The 22,636-nt window shown below is 39.2% G+C and overlaps 1 protein-coding gene across 3 annotated transcripts in view; it reads left to right on the top strand.

Annotated features, from left to right (window-relative positions):
* LOC133072156 (ATP-dependent translocase ABCB1-like) overlaps nt 1-22,636 on the top strand; it is a 118,427-nt gene that overhangs the window by 57,015 nt on the left and 38,776 nt on the right. For 2 of the 3 annotated variants that reach the window (XM_061165103.1, XM_061165104.1), the window contains 10 exons: nt 5,577-5,701; nt 15,272-15,443; nt 16,378-16,491; nt 16,635-16,745; nt 16,833-16,958; nt 17,065-17,268; nt 18,125-18,295; nt 20,289-20,450; nt 21,507-21,683; nt 22,207-22,353. In XM_061165103.1, the coding sequence (XP_061021086.1) occupies nt 5,577-5,701; nt 15,272-15,443; nt 16,378-16,491; nt 16,635-16,745; nt 16,833-16,958; nt 17,065-17,268; nt 18,125-18,295; nt 20,289-20,450; nt 21,507-21,683; nt 22,207-22,353 (1,509 nt within the window). The remainder of the gene's footprint in view (nt 1-5,576; nt 5,702-15,271; nt 15,444-16,377; nt 16,492-16,634; nt 16,746-16,832; nt 16,959-17,064; nt 17,269-18,124; nt 18,296-20,288; nt 20,451-21,506; nt 21,684-22,206; nt 22,354-22,636) is intronic. The other variant, XM_061165106.1, reaches the window with a different exon arrangement.

Here is a 22,636-nt window from a genome sequence, read left to right as displayed (position 1 = left end):
GTGATTCTGAGGCTGTCTTCTGTAACTCAGAGGCATTGGGGCAAGAAGGCAGAACTGGAAGAGGCTTGGCCCCAGCAAGCTTCCTACTCCAGAAAGCCTCTTTTGATCTCTGCACGCAATTCTCTAACCCCGCCCAGAGACACTGGGTCAGCTAGGGGGCAAGGGGAGGGGAAACTGCCATAGCCTCCTCCTACAGGAGGTGGTCCAAGCTTAAGAACCACTTTCACTCCCTCAGGTAGCAGAAGCAGGGGCCCCAGCAACTGCAGACAAACCATGCTGACGAAAATAATACCACAAACACTCTGAATGTAAAACTGCTGCTTGACCCACAATTCACAGAAGTAGGTTAAGAATTAGATGCTAAATCCCAAAAGGGTAACTGCTTGCTAAAATAAAAGACTTTAAATAGGACCCAGAGTGTCCTAATATAACAGACACCACGCCCAGAATATAGTTAAAAAAAGACCACTTGTCATACCAAGAACTATGAAAATCACAACTTGAATGAGAAAAAAACACTTAACTGACAAGTGCTGATATAATTCATATGTCAGTATTGTTTGGCATGGATTTTGGAAGAGTCATCAGGAAAATGCTTCACTAATCAATTACAAAGTATCTGAAAACGAAAGGAAATAGAAAATATCAGCAGTGAAACAGAAATTAAGAAAAAAGGGCAGAATGAAATTAGATAAGTGAAAGGTGCAGCAGTAGAACAAAAGTCATGATGGAGGGGCTTAATCTCGTTGAGTGGAGATGACAGGATAGAGTCAGTGGACCTGGAAATAGAACAGTGCAAGTCACCCACCATGAAACAGAAAATGAAAAGTGCCTCAGGGACCTGTGGGACAGTAACACGATGTAGAACATTTGTGACCATCAGAGTCCCAAAAGAAAGGAGAGAAGTAAAACTGAAGGATTATTGGAAGAAATAACTGCTGAGAATGTCCAAGGTTTGTGAAAGACAAACCTTCAGGTCCGACAAGCTAAGCTAACCTCAAACAAGATAAACCCAAAGAAATCCATGCTAAAGCACATCACAGTTAAAGCATTGAAAAGTAAAGACAAAGGAAAAAGTTGAAATTGGCTAAAGATGAACAGCACATTACCTACAGGGAACACCAATGTGAATGACAATGTATTTCTTATCTGAAACCATAAAGACCAGAAGGAAGTGGCAAATTATTTTTCAAGTGCTTAAAGACCTGTCAACTGTGGATACTTGGTTAAAGTATTTTTTAGGAATGATGGGGGAGATAAAAACATTCCCAGATCATGGAAGACTATAGAGGAAGTTTCCATTAGCATACCGCCTATTAGAGACAGGCTAAATGAAGTTCTTGAAACAGAAGGAAAGAGATACAAGGCATACTGGAGGGAGCATCAGGAAGGGAAAAGGAACAACAGAGAGAGCAGGGATTTGGGCCTCTCTTTTCCCAGGAGATTTCTAAATCCTATTTGGTGATTGAACCCAAAATTACAAGTGGTAAAATGTTGATACCGGTAGATTTTTATGTCGCCTGTGAATATTGTAATATCCAGAACAACTAAGATGAAATAGTGATTAAAGAAATCTATTCTGTAAGTTCTGAGCTCCTGAAAAAGAATTCTCCAGGCACAGACAACATTTACTGGAGAACTTTACCAGACGTTTAGAGAGGAATTGACACCAATTTTATACAATCTCCCCTAGAAGAAGGAAGGCTTCATCTGCTTTCCTCAAAAAGCGGGAACTCTTGCGCTGTGAAAACCATGTAAATGATATGAAAACACAAGCTACAAGCTGGGAAAAAGTAACATGCAAGTCACATGTCTGACAAAGGATAAGTCTTTGTCAAATATATAAGGAACTCTCAAAATTTGATCGTTTAAAAAAATCACCAAAACTACTATTTAATAGAAAAACCTGTAATCACTTTTTAAATTCCAGATACATATTTGAATTATCTTGGAATTTTTTGAAAAATACAAATGCCCAGGTATTGTTTTTTTCCCTAGCGTTGCAGATATGTTCCTAATAAGCAACCATGTTTCAATACAACTGGACTGTATAATGATCTTTAATTTTACTTAGTTTGTTTCACTTTTCTATTTCTTATTCAGTGCTGGCATTTCATTTAGTTTATGTTTTCCAATTTCTCCATCTCTCTTTTTTTTTTAATGTTCTTTCTCAAGCCTTTATTGAACATAGTAGAAAAGCTTTTGTCTACATATATATAAATAGTATGTACAATATATACTTTTTAGAAAACTTAATAGACTTTTGCCTAACTGAAAAAAATTTATGACATTTTGATTCCACTTGTTTGACTTTGTATAAATAGAATGCTAGATTTCTAATTGAAAAGTAGATCTGCCACAAGCAACAGAGGTTTACTGTATAGCACAGGGAACTATAGTCAATATCTTGTAATAAGCTATAATGGAAAATAATCTGAAGAATAATGTGTGTTTTTGTGTAACTGAATCACCTTGCTGTGCATCTGAGACACTGTAAGTCAACTATACGTCAATAAAAAAAATATATATTAAGGAAAAAAAAACCCAAATGAACCAGTTAGAGAATGGGCAGAAGAGATAAACAAACGTCATCAGAGAGGTTATACAGGTGGTAGGTCAGCACATGAAAGGTCGTTTAACAGCATTAGTCATCAGTGAAAAGCAAATTAAACTGCAACAAGATACCACTATACATCTACCAACATGGCTAAAATAAAAGTGAAACCCCAAATGCTGCTGAGATGCAGAGAAACCAGGTCACTCATGTATTATTGGTGGGAATGTAAAATGGTATTCAACCTGAAAAAATAGCTTGCAATGTCTTATAAAACTAAACATGCAATTACCATACAATCCAGCAGTTGTATTGGACATTTATCTAAGAGAAATTAAGTTCATGTATTCACTCAGTCTGTATTCAGGCGTTCATAGCAGCCGTATCAGCAGTAGCCCCAAACTGAAACAACCCCAGATGCCCTTGAGCGGGTCACTGGTTGAGCAGCTGTGGTGCATCCAGTGATAAAAGGGAAAGTAGCACTGATACACACACAACCTGCATGAGTCTCTAGAGATTTGCACTTGGTGAAAAAGGCCAGTCCCAGAAGGTCACATGCCTTATGCTCCGTTTATATAATATTTTTGAAATGACAAAATAACAGGCAGAACAGTTTAGCGGTTTTCAGGTGTTAGGGATGGTGTGGAGGGGAGGAGAAATGAGGAGTAGGAAAGGAGGTGGCTGTGGCTACAAAGAGTAGGACTGAGGGGTCCTTGTGATGGAGTTGTTCTGTATTGTGACTATCGTCACAAGAATCTAACATGATAACATTGCTTGGAACTGAACACACACACACACACACGAGTGCATGTAAACTGGTAAATCTGAATGACATTGAATTAATGTTAAGTGTTAAATTTTTGGCTGGGCTCTTCTTCTGAAGAGATGTTGGAGATGTTGTTGTTTGGGGAAGACCAGATAAAGGGTTTATGGGATCTGACTGTCTTCCTTAGAACTGCCTTTGTGTCTACAATTATCTCAGAATAACAAGTTTAAAAAAACAAAGCATGTATAAATTATCCCAAACAAAATGAAATAAAAACCTACACTGAGAACTGGAAAAAAGGGACAAAGAAGAAGGCCAGAACATCTGTCGTGGTCAAAACTATTGCTTTTGAATGTATTAGTTTGAACAATATAAAGTGGCCTGTATTAGCTTTTAACTTAGAGGAATAACAATATCATGTGTCTGGCACTAGTACAATTAGGCTTTGTTTAAACAAAATTAGCAGCCTTTGGAAGAAGGGATGAGTTAGTTGAAATTTGATATCATTTAGGTGGGTGATTGTAATAATGGAAGTATCACCATCCTGTTATTTTATATTAGAGGAACAGTAAAGTTGACTTTTCACATCCCTGAGAGTATTTGAAAGTGTTTTTTTTCTTTCAACAGACATGATCTGTTAAAAAACAAAACACTTCATGAACATTCTACTGTAGTCTTGCCTAAGGATATGCTTATCATTCTGGAAGGTCATAGAGAAGCCAGGTTTATTGAATCAGTTGGAATGGTACTTGATATTTCAACAATAAATTAGAATAGCATGTTTTGAAACTCCTCATTCAAAAATAGTTCTGCTGATCTTCCTGTTGTCAGCTGCTTCTGGGTGGTTGATGGTTGAGGTTTTCAACAAGAGCAGAGAAGCAGGGCTAAACTGTATTGTATGCGCCTCTTGCCTGATGCAGACCTGTTTGTTCAGGGATGACAGTGATCTCCCTGGTTCAGGCCCAGCGCTGTGAGCAGTTGTGGCAGATGTGATAGGGCAGCCCTAGGCAGGTCATTTGGAGAGGTCAGGAAGGTCTAGAGCATCAGTGGGTTGTTGTTTGGGGTACCAAAGAAGAAGGTGTATGTATACAGTACAACATCTGCACATAGAACCTGGTTAATAAAGGTTCGTTTGCCTTCACCCACCCATTCCTACATCTGTCGTAGCTCCTTTTACTTTCACACGCAGCAGAGGAAGAAATGCACTCTTAAAATCAAAACAACTTTGAACTTTTTATGACAAGCAGGAAGAGACTGTTGTTACTTATACAAATGAGTCCACAGATGCTATAAATTATTTATTGAAAGAGTATAATATATTTACTCAGAATTTTATTTGAATTCTTGCAATATTTAGATGGTTGACTAGTCAATCATTTCAGGTAACAATCGTAGTCCTTTGCCCATGCCAGTTGATTCAATTTTAATCACAGGGCCCTCTGGGATTCCACACATGTCAGTGGCTGGTTTTAGAGAGAGATTCACTCTAGTGGCCATTGATTCATGCTGTGAAGCCTTAAGTCCTGGATATTTCACTTATTAGCAAATGACTTGACCTCTTTCTCGTTCCATTTCCTCATGTATTGAGCAGGGAAAATAATGCCTACTTCTTGGTACATTGGAGAAGAATCGGTGAAGGAGATCCTGTGTATATAAAGGACCCGGTACTGTTCCTTCCACAGAACAGATGTTCAGGGACCAAACAGAAAAATCAAAGAGCATCCATAAAAGAGACCTCCATGGTGGCCTAATGTCGTGCTTAGAACCCCTAGTAAAAGGAACTCTGCCTCCCTGCCATTTGAAACCTTCTTGAGGTCCTGTCATTACACAGTGCTTGGTCCCCTGTGTTCTCCTGGCCTCCTACCTTGGTATTTCAGAACCAGAGTATAATTAGCAATTGCTATGTTGAATGCACCTATTTTTTTGATATACTGCCCCATTTTTCGATGTATTTATTGATGTTTAGAGTATACACTTGTTTTTAAGATTTAAAATCTCCCCCAAAGTCCCAGATTTATTTATTTGTATGAGAACCCATGGGGTATAGTGAGAAAGTTGAAATTTTGCTTTATTATATACCATCTCCGTCCAAAAAGAAATGTCTACAATATGTATACTAAAAAAGAGGACTTCATAACCAAAGACGAGTAAAAGATTTATATACAGTACAGTATTCTATGGACAGCAGCATTTGTGTACAAGATAAAATTAACTTGTTAAAAAATTTAAATTATCTGCAATTGCATTTTTAAACAGATACTGTCTTCATTTACTGATAAAGAACTTTTGGCATATGCAAAAGCTGGAGCAGTAGCTGAAGAGGTCTTAGTAGCTATTAGAACTGTGATTGCATTTGGAGGACAAAAGAAAGAACTTGAAAGGTTTGAGTCTCCTTTTTTAAGTTGGTAGAGCTGTTAAATTCTGTCATCTTAAATGCCCTTCAGGTTGATGGTGATGATTGTAAGGGTGTTCTCTGATGTATATGTTTCCTGAAATAGCTTCTTGGGTATATTACAGCATAGTTAATATTCTGGGAAAGTTGTGATTCTAATTGTTGTAATTCTTCTTATATCTGCTAATTCAAAGTGTTTCTAGAGTCTCCTAGGTTGGGTAGTGAGATAAATAGTTTCTTAAGGCTGAAACATAATTAATATCTCTGATGATGATTTTTCTCCATCAAGTTAATTCTTGATTCTCTAAGAATGAGTATTTTGTGGTAGATGGATGGGGTCATTAAGTGAAAATAATGGTCACTTCTGGGGGAAGTGAGGGGCTGGTGATAAAAGTGGGGCACATGGTGGGGGCATCTTGATTCTGACCTTGTTTTATTTCGTGACCTCAGCTGTGCTTACACGAATGCTCACTGTCTATTCTTTAAACTGTTCATACTGTGTTTGGAGTATACTTTTCTCATATGATATATTTCATACCCATAAAGATATCCTCTGAGAGAATTTGTGATGGCTCTGTACCTATCATAGTTCAGAGGAAAGCAATATCTGTGCTCTATCTCGGTTTTTGCTTTTGCCTTAACATGAGTCTGACTAAAAAATGGGAAGTCTTGCTTCATTGCCTTGCAAATAACCGGTCAAATGAAGGCCCTCTTCTCTTGGAGCTTAAATTCTGGCGGTGGGGTGGGGGGGGACAGATACAGACAGCCACAGGTCAATAACATATCTGATGTACCGGTTGGGGTAAATATTGTTTGGGGAAGTTAAATACTCCGTTAGAGTCATGGGGGGTACTGTTTCAAGAGTTTATTCAGCAAAGTACTTTCTGAATAAATGTCTGAGTAGACACAGAATGAAATTTTGAACTTGGCATTCGTTTCCAGTTTTTCTCAATGGTGAGGTGTACCAGAAAAAGAATCTGTTTACCAACATGGGGCAACAAATCTTATCTGATTCTGCCTAGTTATTGCACCGAGCGAAAGCATCTCTCCGTAGAAATCAAAATTGCAAGCCTCACCCTCTGCTGTTAGAGTCTGAATTTATAATACTCTGAGGACCAGGGAGCTCTCTCTTCCTAAAGCTGAGGGTTTCACATTAAAAATGAATCCAAGTCCAGTGGTATCACTAGGGTGTTTGGTAGAAGAAATTTAAAAATTGCTGAAAATTCATGAACTAAGCAGCCACATTAAGAAGTTCAAAAAAGAATAACTGGATTAAGGGCAAAACATTTTAATAGAAAATAAAGATAAAGAAGCAAAGGTTTGACAAAATACCATAAACTAATTTTTATGAAAATATGGATACATAATGAAGTAGTATTTTACAGGTTTAATCAGGAACAAAATGAAAGTGTACAAGGGAAAATGTTGCTACAGATTTTTAAAAAATTATTTTAAGAATTACAGTTTTGTACCAGTAATTAAAAATCCCTGATGAGATAGATGATGTCCCAGAAAAATATATATTAAAATTCTCACTTAAGATGAAATTTGAGTAGAATCATAATCATTAAAGGAATTGAATCCAGTTTAAAATCTCTGTCTTTTGCCTTTCATGTACATACATGCATAAACATGCAAAAACCACCAGGTCCAGATAATTTTCCAGACAGATTTTACCAAAACTTCCAGAAAGAGATGACCCCATCTTACAGAGATTGTTTGAGAGAATGAAAAAAACATACATATAAAGTTGTGAGTTCATTTTATGAGGCTAGTACAACCTTGACATCATAACAAGATAGCAGGTATATGAGAAAGGAAAATTATAAGACAGTTTCATCTAAAACATAGATGCAGAAAGCCTAGATAAATTATTTGCTAAATCAATCAGTGTGAAAACTATCATCAGATTAAAAAAATTTCTGAACCTGATGGCTTGATCCCATAAGTGCAAAGATGATTTAACTTAGGAAATCCATGAATATAATTAACCACACTAGTAGATTGGAAGACAGACATTTTGTTTTGATGGATAAGGCAAAAGTGTTAATTACAGATGATTCATGACAAAATCTTTCTTAATTTAATAAAGAGAAAAAAGGGAAAGAAAAAAAAATAATAAAGAGTATGTATCAGATACCCACAGGAAATTTTATTAAATGGTAAAATGTTAATAGCATTCCTTTAAAATAACGAAACAAATATGTCTGCTGGCATCATTTCTATTTAGGGTTGTACTGGTACAAGATAATAAAATTAAGGAAAAAATAAGAGTAAGAATCATAAAAAGAAAAAAGAAAAATTATTAGGTTGGTAAACAAAAAGCAAAACTGTCATTCTGTATAGAGCATATGATTGTCTACACAGCAATCCCAGTAACAGTGTAATAAGATCTGCAGACCAACAGTGTACGGGCAGGCCTCCGGGTGCCTGATGACAGTCCAGGGGTGAAAATGGCATTCCTGTGGACAGCAGTGAACAGTTAGAGAACATGTAGTATTCCATCAATTCTCGGATGCACATTTTTCTCTTGCAATTCATCATCTCTGAATTTGAGACAAATCCTACAATCAGAGCCATCTTACAGTTGCTGTGGGTCTGGATTGAGAAGCTGAGTTCTTGCAGGAAGGATTTGTGTTTGCTTCTGCCACTCACTGGGGGCACTATTAACCTGAGCCCATGTACATTATATTCTTGGTCTAGGAGTTTTTGAACCACACTGGTGAATTTGTATTTTTCAGACTGGTATAAGCATTGCCTTTTATGGTTCCAGTTCCCAGGGGACATGTCCCCCCCCACCCACCCACCCACCCTTCATCTGTCGTCAAGGTTGAGACAAGCAGGTTCCCCTGCTGGCACTTTCCATGGTGCACACGCTTATTATATTGAGGCTGGAGCCTTTTGGGTCCCTGCTGTATACGGAGTGTTCTGTTAAACTCCTTTATTAATGTTGCATAAAAGAACACGATTATAAAACTTCTTAGATTAATGGCATCCAAAATTTGAAGAACATGATAATTTTAGAAGATATTATTAGCAATGAAAAACTATTATGATGTATAACCTCGGTGTAAGGAGGGAAAGGTGTCAAGTCCAATATTCAAAACTTAGATAAATCTTATTTTAGTTCACTGAAAGTTTAAAGGAATTAAAAGTATTTTTTAATGGAGTGATCTAAATAATTAGATACAGATTTTTTTTTGTTTTGTTTTTTAGAGAAGATAGTGATCAATTTTTTAACAAGCATATGGGCTTACACAGTTATATTCAAAGATTCACTTTATGTGTAGAATTATTTCTTCAGAAGATGTTGTTTACTGGATTCTGTCTTTGAAAGGTCCTCTAGAAAATTGGGAATTATTGGAAATTAGTTTTTCGTGAATATCAGGAGTAGACTCAAGACTACAACCTGATGGCCTAAGGTTCTCTCCAGCTTGGCCATTTCTTGAATGTTCAGTTCACTTGGCAAATTTATCCAGCATCTACCACATGCCAAGCACCGTGCTAGGCTCTGGGTTTTCACTTGTGTATTGGCAGTGAGAGAAAGTCGCCCAGTCGTGTCCGACTCTTTGCGACCCCATGGACTATAGCCTGCCAGGCTCCTCTGTCCTTGGAATTTTCCAGGCAAGAATACTGGAGTGGGTTGCCATTTCCTTCTCCAATCTTTGAATAAAAAATAGAAAGAAAAATATCTTTTTTAATCAGTGCTCAGGCTGATTACTTTATACATTCTAGCATTATTCATATATTAAATGCTGGCATTTTTATAGAGTTTTAATTCTGATATTAAGCTGATTCAGTTAAGCGGTATTTTTTTTTCCCAAGTTGATACAAATAAGTAACCAGGTCTTCAAAAATTATAATAAACGTTCAAAACCAAAGTAGACCTCACTGGATTTTTTTTTTTAACATCAAAAAGCTTAAAAATCAATTGCCTGTTAAAATTTAGAAATGTTTTCTCAAAATATGGATATAATTATGTTAAACCTTCCAGAATATGACAGAAATACTTTTCTGAATTTTATTCAGTTTTAATTTTACTTATGCATTAGGTGATGTTGTTTGGTATTCATATCAGAATTTCCTTGAAGAGCTATTTCTGTTAACTGTTTCTTATTATGATTATTCAAAAAGTAAATGTAAAAGTTTTTTAAACAGTTCAGTTCAGTTGCTCAATCTTGTCCACTCTTTGCGACCCCATGAATCGCAGCACGCCAGGCCTCCCTGTCCATCACAAACTCCTGGAGTTTACTCAAACTCATGCCTATCGAGTTGGTGATGCCATCCAGCCATCTCATCCTCTGTTGTCCCCTTCTCCTCCTGCCCCCAATCCCTCCCAGCATCAGGGTCTTTTCCAATGAGTCAACTCTTCGCATGAGGTGGCCAAAGTATTGGAGTTTCAGCTTCAGCATCAGTCCTTCCAGTGAAGACCCAGGACTTATCTCCTTCAGGATGGACTGATTGGATCTCCTTGCTCTCCAAGGGACTCTCAAGAGTCTTCTCCAACACCATAGTTCAAAAGCATCAATTTTTCGGCGCTCAGCTTTCTTCACAGGCCAACTCTCACATCCATACATGACCATTGGCAAAACCATAGCCTTGACCAGACGGACCTTTGTTGGCAAAGTAACGTCTGCTTTTTAATATGCTATCTAGGTTGGTCATCACTTTGCTTCCAAGGAGTAAGCGTCTTTTAATTTCATGGCTGCAATCACCATCTGCAGTGATTTTGGAGCCCAGAAAAATAAAGTCTGACACTGTTTGCACTGTTTCCCCATCTATTTCCCATGAGGTGATGGGACCAGATGCCATGATCTTACTTTTCTGAATGTTAAGCTTTAAGCCAACTTTTTCACTGTCCTTTTTCACTTTCATCAAGAGGCTTCTTAGTTCCTCTTCACTTTCTGCCATAAAGGTCGTGTCATCTGCATATCTGAGGTTATTGATATTTCTCCCAGCAGTCTTGATTCCAGCTTGTGCTTCCTCCAGCCCAGCGTTTCTCATGATGTATTCTGCATATACATTAAATAATCACGGTGACAATATACAGCCTTGACGTAGTCCTTTTCCTATTTGGAACCAATCTGTTCTTCCATGTCCAGTTCTAACTGTTGCTTCCTGACCTGCATACAGGTTTCTCAAGAGGCAGGTCAGGTGGTCTGGTATTCCCATCTCCTTCAGAATTTTCCACAGTTTATTGTGATCCACACAGTCGAAGGCTTTGGCATAGTCAATAAAGCAGAAATAGATGTTTTTCTGGAACTCTCTTGCTTTTTCGATGATCCAGCGGATGTTGGCAATTTGATCTCTGGTTCCTCTGCCTTTTCTAAAACCAGCTTGAACATCTGGAAGTTCTCGGTTCACGTATTGCTGAAGCCTGGCTTGGAGAATTTTGAGCATTACTTTACTAGCGTGTGAGATGAGTTCAACTGTGACCTAAGAAAAGGAAGTTTCAGGTCATAATCATATTCCTCTGTTTCACTTTTCAGATAATTCCTAATGCTTCATCAGTTTGTATTTAGAACACTACACTCACCTTCCCTGTTGATGTGAACCTTGTAAAAGAATTAGCACATTTCCTCAGGCTATGAGTTATAGGAAGTCTATATGTCTTTCGACAGCTTGATATGCTACTTTGCCTTTTTTGCCCTCATATGATCCCTGGTCAAAATCATGAGGTGGAAAAAAGAGAAGGAAGGGAGGGAGGAGAGCAGGAAGGAAGAAAGAAACCGTCAGAGGCATGAACTAGATCATGAACTGTTTAAATGTGTTCTGAAGGAAGCAAAGAATGTGCTGATGCGGGTGAGCAGGACAAGTCTGCTTTAGCCATGGCGGTCAGGGAAGGCATGCGTGTTGGACATTTGAGGTGTCCTGGGAGGCTGGTGCTTGAGGGAGGAGAAAAAGCCTGCTGTGGTAGGGTAGGGACACAAGAGTCTTCCAGGTTTCCCGAGATGGCAGAGACTTTGGTATATTCTAGAAAATATCCTAAGGCTTGTGTGACTGGAGCTCGGTTGAGTGAGAGGAGATTGAGGTGAAGAGGGGCTGTTGAGGGTGGGTGGGGGCCAGAAAATGGGGACTTGCATGTCCTGGTAAGGAGTCAGGATTTAACTCCAAGGGCACAGGGAAGCAGTTCAGGGATTTAAGCAAGGGAATGACTGTCTACTTTATGTTTTAAAATCATTTCTCTGTCTCTAATTGGTCCGGTGAATGGATGAGAGCTGTCAAAAATTTGAACTACTCAGAAGACCATTGAAGTGGTCCAGAAGAAGGATGATAAGTCCCTGGGTTTGGGATTTAATTTGGAAGTAGAATTATTAAGGGGCTTCCCAGGTGACTCGGTGGTAAAGAATCCGCCTGCCAATTCAGAAAATGTGAGAGACACAGGTTTGATCCATGGGTCAGGAAGATCCCCTGGAGAAGGAAATGGCAGCCCATTCCAGTATTCTTGCCTAGAGAATCCAATGGACAGAGGAGCCTGGTGGACTACAGTCCATGGGATGGCAGAAGAGTCAAATATGACTTAGTGCCAAAACAATAGCAATAATAGAATTATTAAAGCCATTCTTAGACCAAATATAATTCTTCAGTTTTCCTTCTAGTTCTTACCCTTCCCTTTGCTGCTTCCACATAGATAGGAGTTAAGGTCTTACTCTGATTTTCTCTTCAAATTAGCAGGTATAGTAGGATCTCTCAAATTCTCTCAGAATTTAAAGTGAATTTAATTCAGTAGTATACAGTGTGGCTTCCCTGGTGGCTCAGACGGTGAATTTGCTTGGAATGCAGGGGACCTGGGTTTGATCCCTGGGTCAGGAAGATCCCCTGGAGAAGGGAGTAGGTATCCACAGCAGTATTCTTTCCTGGAGAATCCCAGGGACAGAGGAGCCTGGCAGGCTCCAGTCCATGGGTTGCAGAGAGTCGGACACAGTTGAGTGACTAACACACACACACACAGCAGAAATTTTTCCTTGCTCTCATAGGTGTCTATTTGCATCATTGATAAATGTGTTCATATTACTTAAGAAGAATAGTTTTTTCTAATTGTCAGTGTTTTGTTATGTAACGTTGACCCCTTTTAGGAAATCCTACTTTACCATTTTGATACTAGAGTTTTTAATGAATTGATGATTTTAATATCTGATTTTGTACATGTGACATTTTTGTTGACAAGCTAATCAAAAAGCCTATGCAAAAGGAGTAGTATTTGCTTCTCCTCCTTCCTTACCCCCTTCTTTTTTTCATTTATCTTTTCTGGCATCTAAGTGATTTTCTTCCTTCTTGCTTCTTCCTGTGCAAAAGTTTCGTCTGGCTGCTTGGGACACAGCATATCACAGTGATTTCTACATTAGTCTCGGTAAGCAAGAACTGACATAAAGGCAAAACAAAGTGTGAGTCAAAAGCATTAAAGTTCCTTAAATGTAATCATGTACAATTTATGCCCGGTGGTACTTTCATATCACATCAGCTCATAAAGTGGGAGACATGTATATTCAACCATTGAAGCACATTTCTCAAAAATAATTTTCTGGTCAAGGGTTATAACTGGCTAGTTGGAGATTTACATTTTTTGGAGGGAGAAACTTTAATAATGTATTACCATGTTATCACTAAAAGTTCTGTTTAAATTTACTCTTTAGGAAGTAATCATGTAAATTTCATTGGGCCATGCCATCGTTTGGTAACTGGTTATTGTTGAAGTAGTTTTAAATGTCATGCGGGCGTGAAAGAATATGTGCTCATACCTGAGCAGGGCTTGACTTCTGCTTGTACATTCCAACAAATGGAACAAATCCTCCAAAAAATTAATATAATGCTGTATAACGTTTATACCATAATGTGTTTATGGATCAAAGAACTCAAAATATACATCCTGTTAGAAATAAACTCTTTCATTTCAGCATTTATGAGCTCCTCTTTCAGCAAGGCAATGTTCTGACGTCCTGTAGGGAGTTGTATTAAGAGAATAAGGACAGATTTAAGGCTCAGTTACAATCTGTTCTCTCTCGGATAGTTTAACCATGGTTCTGTATCTGCAAAGATCCTTCTTTTTCTTTAAATCTGATCCCCATTCACTTACCTCCATATCGCTCTTCTTAAGCAAAACAGTCTGCTATGTATCTATCTCTAACTTGAATATCAGAAATCAACCACTTCCCCAGGGTTTAAAAAGTGCTCAAATTATGTTAAGTGATTAGAATGAGAGGGAAATGTCTGTCAGTGGTCTCCAGCATTGCTTCGGTTTTGTTTGCTTCCTTGGCTTTGCCCTCTTTCGTGTAATGCCCTGTATTTGCTGTAAGAATTATTCGTGGGTGCTTCTCTGGTGGCTCATATAGTAAAGAATCTGCCTGCGATACAGGGGACCTGAGTTCCATCCCTGGATAAGGAAGATCCCCTGGAGGAGGGCACGGCAACCCACTCCAGTATTCTTGCCTGGGAAACCCCATGGACAGAGGAGCCTGGCGGGCTACAGTCCTTAGGGTTGCAAAGAGTCGGGCAGGACTTAGCAAAGGACACAGTTTATTTACATGTAAAAAGTCTTAGATGGCAATTCAGAGCACTCAGATTGCTCCTGCACATGTGTTTTTCTCACATGGTCCTTCCAGCAGGCCCAGAGGGAGGCAGGACAGGGAGCAAACTGCCTCCATCCTTGATGTGCAGAGGTTTCAAGGACTTACTTGTATTGAGTACTTTCTTTGTTTTAAATTAATTTTTATTGGACTATAGTTGCCTTATAATGTTGTGCTAGTTTCTGTCACACAGCAAAGAGAATCAGACATAGACACACACAGTCACACAGCGTCCCCCCGCCCCTCATTTCCTTTCTTTTTTGAATTTCTTTCCCCTTTAGGTCACCACAGAGCAGTGAGCAGAGTTGCCTGTCCTCATTAGTTGTCTGTCTTATGCATCGTATCAGTAGTTGTATATGTGTCCGTCCAAACCTCCGAATTCATCCCACCCCATCTCTTCCCCCGTTTCATGTCTGTATGTTTGTTCTCTACATCTGTGTCTTTATTTCTGTTTTGCAAATAAGATCGTCTGTACTGTTTTTCTAGATTCCGTATTTGTGTTAATATATCATATTTGTTTTCTTCTGACTTATTTTGCTTTGTATGACAGTCTCTAGGTCCACATCTCCACAAACATCTGTATTGAGTACGAAAGCATTATATCTTCATTTTATTAATACATTTCAAATGCATGCAGATTTTAAAGGGAAAACACAAGTGTTTTCATAGCTTTTGTTTTGTCTTATATATGAAACAGTGCAAGTGCTGTAAGTTTGCTAAGTATTACTTCTTTTATTGCTAACGCCAGAGAAGGTGCTTTTAGAACACGCCTCCACAGATTACTTAATTTCCATAAGGCCTCAGTTTCCTTTTCTACAAGAAGAGGTTAAAATAGTACTAACACCGTAGGGTCAACCTGTGGACAAAGGGAGAAAATACATGCGAAGCGCCCATCAGAGGCCTTGGTGCATCTTGAGTACTCAATAACCATCATGCTGTATTGACCCATTTTGTAAGATTTTACAAGCATGTGTGATAATTTTTACTTCTCCCAGGTACAATAAACATTTGGAAGAAGCCAAGAGAATTGGAATAAAGAAAGCTATCACGGCCAACATCTCTATGGGTGCTGCTTTTCTGTTGATCTATGTATACTATGCCCTGGCATTCTGGTATGGGACCTCCTTGGTCCTCTCAGGAGAATATTCCATTGGACAAGTGCTCACGGTAAGTGATGTTATAGTAAGAGATGAATCACCTTTAAAATGTCAGGCCAATTTCATTCAAATTCTGGCTGTGCCACTTACTGACTGGATGATTTGGTTCAGCCACCTAGACCTTTGAAGACTCTGTTACGTCTTCTGCAAAATGGAAATGACAAGAATAAGATGCCATAACTTTTAGTGTTGTTGTAAGGACTAATCGAGAAAGTGAATATACAAACACTTAGCAAAATTTCTTCACTGTAAGTTGTTGGATAATATAACTAATGTGTGATTTACAAAGAAATGAACAGTGACTTTAGCCCTCTTTAACACCTGCAGAGAAACAGTGTCAAATGTACGATAAGAAACTGATTTGGGCAAAGTGAAAAAAAAAGTCTGTTCATCAGACCTCGAAAAGAATAGACTTTGGTGGAGGGGGATAAAAAGATTCCATCTGATGGAGAATGTGTGCTTTATCATTTACAAAATATTTTCCTATGTACCGTTCCACTCGATACAGCAACATTAAGATTGCTTGGTAGGGAAAACAGAATCTTGTCTGTTTTTTTTGCAAATAAAGAAATTGAAGTCCAGACTGTCAGAGAATCACCTGAAGACATACAGCCATTTAGTGCTTAATCCGGGATTCAGACCTCAGGTTTCTGACTCTCATAACAGGGTTTATCTCCACTATACCCTGCTGATGCTCTAACCCAAAATTCTTGGCCTTTGAAGACATATGAAAGTATTCCAGTCATATAGAATTTATTATTTCACAGATCCAGTAAGATGAATTCAGCATTCTCAACTGAAGAGTACTTCAACTTTAAAATAGTTTTAATAGTCAGTATTCATATGTTATCTTGCCATGTAAAATTTTAACTAGTGATGTTAAAAGTATGAAAAAAGCGTACTAAATACTAAGTAACTTGATGCTTTTGCTTCACATTCCTCAGGTCGTCTTTTCTGTATTAACTGGAGCTTTTAGTATTGGACAAGCATCTCCAAACATTGAGGCATTTGCAAATGCAAGAGGAGCAGCTTATGAAGTCTTCAAGATCATTGATAATGTAAGTCTGGGCTGGCCATGTATTTATCTGTCTAAAACAGTCCATTTCTTTATCACTTTTATTCAGCTCTCCACAAATGTAATTGAAAGTATTTATTGTAACCTAGTAGTTGCCATAACCTTCTGACATTTTATTCTGTTTAGAAACCAAGCATCGACAGCTATTCGAAGACTGGGCACAAACCCGACAATATTAAAGGAAATCTGGAATTCAGAAATGTTCACTTCCATTACCCATCTCGAAGCGAAGTTAAGGTACAATGAAATGATTACTTGACAATTCAGCAATGTATGTAGTCCTGAAATCTGCGGTTTAAGTTTATTTCTCATTCATTCTCATAGATCTTGAAGGGCCTCAACCTGAAGGTAGGGAGCGGGCAGACGGTGGCCCTGGTTGGGAACAGCGGCTGCGGGAAGAGCACCACCGTGCAGCTGATGCAGAGGCTGTACGACCCCACGGAGGGCACGGTGAGATGACTCTTGTTCAGCCAGCTGCTGCAGCACTGACTTAGCTCAGCAGATCGCACGTCACAAATCTGCGCTTTGTGCATATCACAGCTCCTTTTTATTTTAGGTCAGTATCGACGGACAGGATATCAGGACCATCAATGTAAGGTATCTGCGGGAGATTATCGGGGTGGTGAGTCAGGAGCCTGTGCTGTTTGCCACCACGATAGCCGAGAACATTCGCTATGGCCGTGAAGATGTCACCATGGATGAGATTCAGAAAGCTGTGAAGGAAGCCAACGCCTATGACTTTATCATGAAACTGCCTAATGTAAGTCCTTCTCCATCTTTGTTGTGCTTGGAGAGTCATGGCATGCTGGCCTGATGCATCAGAAGTCAGGAAAGGAATATAAACTGGAGGAACTTCCCAAGGTGGCAAATCAAGATGACTCCAGATTTTAAAGCTCTAGTAGCATCAACTAGTAGCAGACATACTTTTTAAGAATATTTACTTATTTTTTGACTACTCTGGGTTGTCATTGCTGCCAGCCGGGTTTCTCTAGCTGCGGGGAGCAGGGGCTGCTCTAGTTGCAGGCGAGGGCGTCTCAGTGTGGTGGCTTCTCTTGTTGCAGAGCACGGGCTCTAGGCACCCAGGACTCTGGGGCTCTGGGCTCTGGAGCACAGGCTCCGTAGTTGTCGCTCATGTTATTAGTTGCTCCTTGGCATGTGGGATCTTTCTGGACCAGTGTTCAAAGAGGTGTCTCCTGCATTGCAAGGAAGATTCTTAACCACTGGACCACTAGGGAAGATCTGACACATTTTTTTTTTTTTTTTTAATGAGGGTTTTTTTGCTAAGTTGAGACCTCCCAGGTGGTACCAGTGGTAAAGAACTCACCTGCTAATGCAGGAGACATAAGAGACGATCCCTGGGTTGGGAAGATCCCTACAGGAGGGCATGGCAACCCACCCCAGTATTCTTGCCTGGTGAATTCCATGGACAGAGGAGCCTGGTGGCTTCAGTCCACAGAGTCGCAGAGTTCGACACAACTGAAGCGACTTCACACACACACAACTGGACCATATGCCTGTGAGGTTTGGGTTCTTTATAGGATTACTTCGCATTTTACAAATCTGAGCTGAGATTGCTTATTCTGTTGTTTAATCCTCCTGTGTTTTCGGTGCTATAGAAATTTGACACCCTGGTTGGAGAGAGAGGAGCCCAGCTAAGCGGTGGACAGAAGCAGAGAATCGCCATCGCCCGGGCCCTGGTTCGCAACCCCAAGATCCTCCTGCTGGACGAGGCCACCTCAGCGCTGGACACGGAGAGTGAAGCGGTGGTTCAGGCGGCCCTGGATAAGGTGGGTGAACCTCAGTTCAATCCTAGCTGGTTTATGAGCATAAGAGCATTCCATTGTTAATTCTTCTTAATATTATTTTTAGAGAAATCTCTCCTAAAGTAATTCTTTAAGCTATTAGAACCATCAGGCCTCTCTGGATCTGAATAACTTCTATTTCTCTGGTATATTTTTAGGTAGAGATGAATAAACTTTCATTGAAAGATGCTTGCACTTTTTTTAAGTTAAACAATGAGAAATATAGACTCAGATGAAAGTTGGTCTTCATTGTGATGTTAAAAACTTAGCCTTAGAGATAACCCTGATACTTAGGTTTTATGAGTTCTTACTGTTGTCAACACGAGGAAGGTTTACATCTAGTTCTCAAGAGGTCAGATGCCTATCAGAGACGATGGGAAATGAGAGACCTCTTATCTTGAGGAGAGTGCCAGAGAGCTGATGACGCTGGGATTGAAATGAAATGTCCTTGACCATCAACAGAGGTCGACCTTCCTGCAGTGCCTGAGCCCGTGTGACTCACTCACCTGATGGACGTGATGCGTGTGCCATGCGAGTCACTGTGCGCTTGGTCTCTGGTGTCTGATGACAGCGAGGCTCGCTCTGTGAGGACACGGAACGCGGAAACCTTTTCACTCTGAGTGCTCTGAGTTGAAGTGCTCCCAGTAGAATTAAAAGATGAACTCATTTCTGCCCCAACTATCTCCCTCTTCCAATAACAAAACAACTCTGTTTCTCTAAACATCCTGTCAGAGTGCATAACAGGTTGTTGAGAAAGGAAAAAGAAAAAAGGTCCCTGAGAATTTTGTGGACCAAAATAGATGGAGATGCGATTGAGTCTGCTTTTCCCTCTTCACTTTGCTTATCTGTGTTTTCTTTCTATTCTACCATGTTACTATGTATTAAATTATTAATAAAATGAATTTAGAAAGGTTGCATTTAAAAATACCTTTTCCTTTTAATGCACGTTTTAGAGGGGGCATTCCACATCTCATCCTTTGAAAACATCCAAAGAATTGATCCATTGTCTTCTCTGCTTTCTAGTGTTTTCCACCTAATTTTTCTGATGTGCATTTTTTTCTTCCTAGACTTTTTCTCACTTCTCTTTTTCATACTGATCCTTATACCTCTTTTTGCTAGCTTATTCTGAGAATTTTATTGCTAGTTCCCAGAGAGAAATATGAATAAGAAAAATTATAAGCATTGGGAAAGTTACAAAGGTTAAAGAAATCTCAGACAAGTGCTGGTTATCTGGCTTTGTTCCCTATGAAGATAAAAATGAGATTGGGTGTTTAAGACATTTACTTAACTCCTTAGTTTTTTTCATAATGCTTCTCCCTAGAAATAAGCATCATTTATTAAGCACTTACTGTGTACATCACAGTGCTACCTATGCATTATTGTATATCACAACTACTCCAGAAAGTAGCATTGTATTAATATCCCCATTTGATATGTGAATAAGTTGAACCTTACACAGGTTTAAAGACTTGTATAAGACCCTGGAATTCATATAGAGCAGAACTAAGGTTTGACTTCAGATCCGTGTGATGCTTTGTTGCCTCACATTTATTGTCTTGGTCATCCAGATGTCTGTGAGGGAGCACAGGGTGACTTCTAGGGGGACTTGGTGCTGGCTGGCTTGCATAGGATAGGAGCGGGCCTGTATCTGCTCTAGTTGACTGATTCCTGGGCTTTCGAGTGTTTTACCTCTGTATGAGCCCTTGATTATTACGTAAACTTAGGCCAGTAGAGATTGAGTAAAATCTTAGATGCTTACATAGTATTAATATGAGACTGTCATATTTGTGTTTTATACTTATTAAAACATCATATTAAACCATTAACAATACATTTACTGAAGCCAAAGACTGCCTCATATAGCTTACACAGTTTTGCAATGTCCAGGGCATTGGTGGTCAGTAAATATACATTGAATTACTGAGTTTTTTTCATATAATCGTTCACATATTCAAAAGTGAGCTTTTTCTCCCTTTAGGCCAGGGAAGGCCGGACCACCATTGTGATAGCGCATCGTCTGTCCACGGTTCGTAATGCTGATGTCATCGCAGGTCTTGATGATGGAGTCATTGTGGAGAAAGGCAGTCATGATGAGCTCATGGGGAAGAGAGGCATTTACTTCAGGCTTGTCACAATGCAGGTATAGTCTGACTCTAGCATTTTCCTCAAGTATCTCAGGCATGAGCTGATTTTGCTGTATTTGGTGCTATAAATAAATGTTACTATTGATTATCTTGAGAAGAGGGAAAAAATTCTTGGGTGGGAAGCAGGGCGAATTGAGGATCACACCAGGTTTTAGATATTTGTTTTTCCCCTCTTGAAAGGAGAGAAATGAAGAAGGATAGAGAAAGGTGAAGTTAAAAAGGCTTAAAAGTGAGCTATCCACTCTAGTAAGGGCTTCGCAGATGGCTCAGTGGTAAAGAATCTGCCTGCCAGGCAAGAGAAGTGGGTTCAATCCCTAGGTCAGGAAGATCCCCTGCAGAAGGAAATGGCAACCCACTCCAGTATTCTTGCTGGGAGAATTCCATAGACAGAGGAGCCTGGCAGGTTACAGTCCATGGGGTTGCACAAAGAGTAGGACCCGACTGAGCGACTAACCAGCAGCTGTGGCAGTATCCGCTCTAGCAGCTGCTCGCCACACACGGCTGTTGAGCACGTTAGTGGTGGTTAATCTGAACTGAAGTGTTTGTAAGTTGAAGATGCATACCAGAGTCCAAAGACTTAGTCCAAAGAAAAATGCAAACTATCTCAAAAAGTTTTTACACTCATTACATGTTAATCTAATATCTTAGATACATTAAAGGTTAGATAAAATATATAATTAAAGTTAACTTTACCTACCACTTTTTTTGACATGTCTACTGAAAACATTGTGTCTCACAGTATGACTTGTACCATTATTTGCGTTCATGTCACTGGTCTGAAGCAAAGCTGATTGAGCCAAAAAAACTCACAGAAAGGAGGTGACTAGATACGATATTCCAAATGGATGCCATGTTGTTTCAGCATAGTTTATGGGTGTCCTTATTTAATGGTTTTAATTTTCAAATATAATCACCAAAAAAATGGCAGTTCCACTTCATCCTTTCCCATAAGGACTTAAATTACCATTTTCCTTGATATCTGCTGTTAAATGATTAGATTTCATTGGTTAACTCTGCCTAACCAACTTATGCATATTTTTTGTTTATCTTAGACAGAAGGAAATGAACTTGAATTAGAAAATACCCCTGGTGAATCCCTAAGTGAAATTGATGACTTGTACACGTCCTCCCAAGATTCAAGATACATTCTAATCAGAAGAAAATCAACTCGCAGGAGCGTCCGTGGATCCCAAACCCAGGACAGAAAGCTCAGTACAGAAGAAACTTTGGTACAGAGGAGGCTGCAGACTGATGTCGTTAGCAGTGGGCTAAGGCTGGGATCGGAGTGGGAGCAAGAAAGGGTTATCCAGAATTCCCTGTCCTATCCCTTAGCTTGGTCCACAGGCCCAAATCTCAACATGTTAACTCTAAAGTGGAATTTATGAATGATAATTTATAGGATAAGAATTTTAGAATTAGAGCTTATAATGTAAAGAGATAACAGTGGGTCTTCAAATACAAACATTTTTGTTCTTTTCATCCTTACAAATACACTTGTCACATTCCAGATGTCAGGTGAGACTTAAATATTTATGGATTCATCATGTATTTCTTTAAAAATGAAGGCACAATGTAACAGAATCTGTCAGCACTCTTTAAAAAGTGTTACATAGCCAACAATTGATAAGGAAGTAGGAATAAAATATATTTGTTTAAAAATTGTTGTGCATACAGAAGAACTGTACATCAGTTCAATCCATTAAGATCAGTTATTTTCCTAACTAGTTTGTTGTAATATTTTGTGTTCTCCAGGATGAAAATGTACCTCCAGTTTCCTTTTGGAGGATTCTGAAGCTGAATATAACTGAATGGCCTTATTTTGTGGTTGGTGTATTTTGCGCCATTATAAATGGAGGTCTGCAACCAACATTTTCAGTCTTACTTTCAAGGATTATAGGAGTAAGTGTTTATGTTCATTTTGGGGACTTACCTGTGAGTCCTGACTAAAGAATGAACTGTTTGTATTTGTGAATTTATAAAAGCCACAACAACATGCATTGCGCCTTCATATAACAGCTTGAAGATGTAGGAGCAGAAGTTTTATTTGTGATAGGAAAACTGATTTTTCAAAACTCCCTTTGTCATGGCAGTTGGTTTCTGTCCTCGGGCCCTGGGAATGAGACCCTGGGAGACAGCCCATGGCACTGACGAGGCGACTGTCCCCCACCTGCATCATTGCACT

Source organism: Dama dama, chromosome 18 (assembly GCF_033118175.1).
Source record: "Dama dama isolate Ldn47 chromosome 18, ASM3311817v1, whole genome shotgun sequence".
Taxonomy (NCBI): Eukaryota; Metazoa; Chordata; class Mammalia; order Artiodactyla; family Cervidae; genus Dama; species Dama dama.
This window is presented reverse-complemented; position numbering and strand designations above follow the sequence as displayed.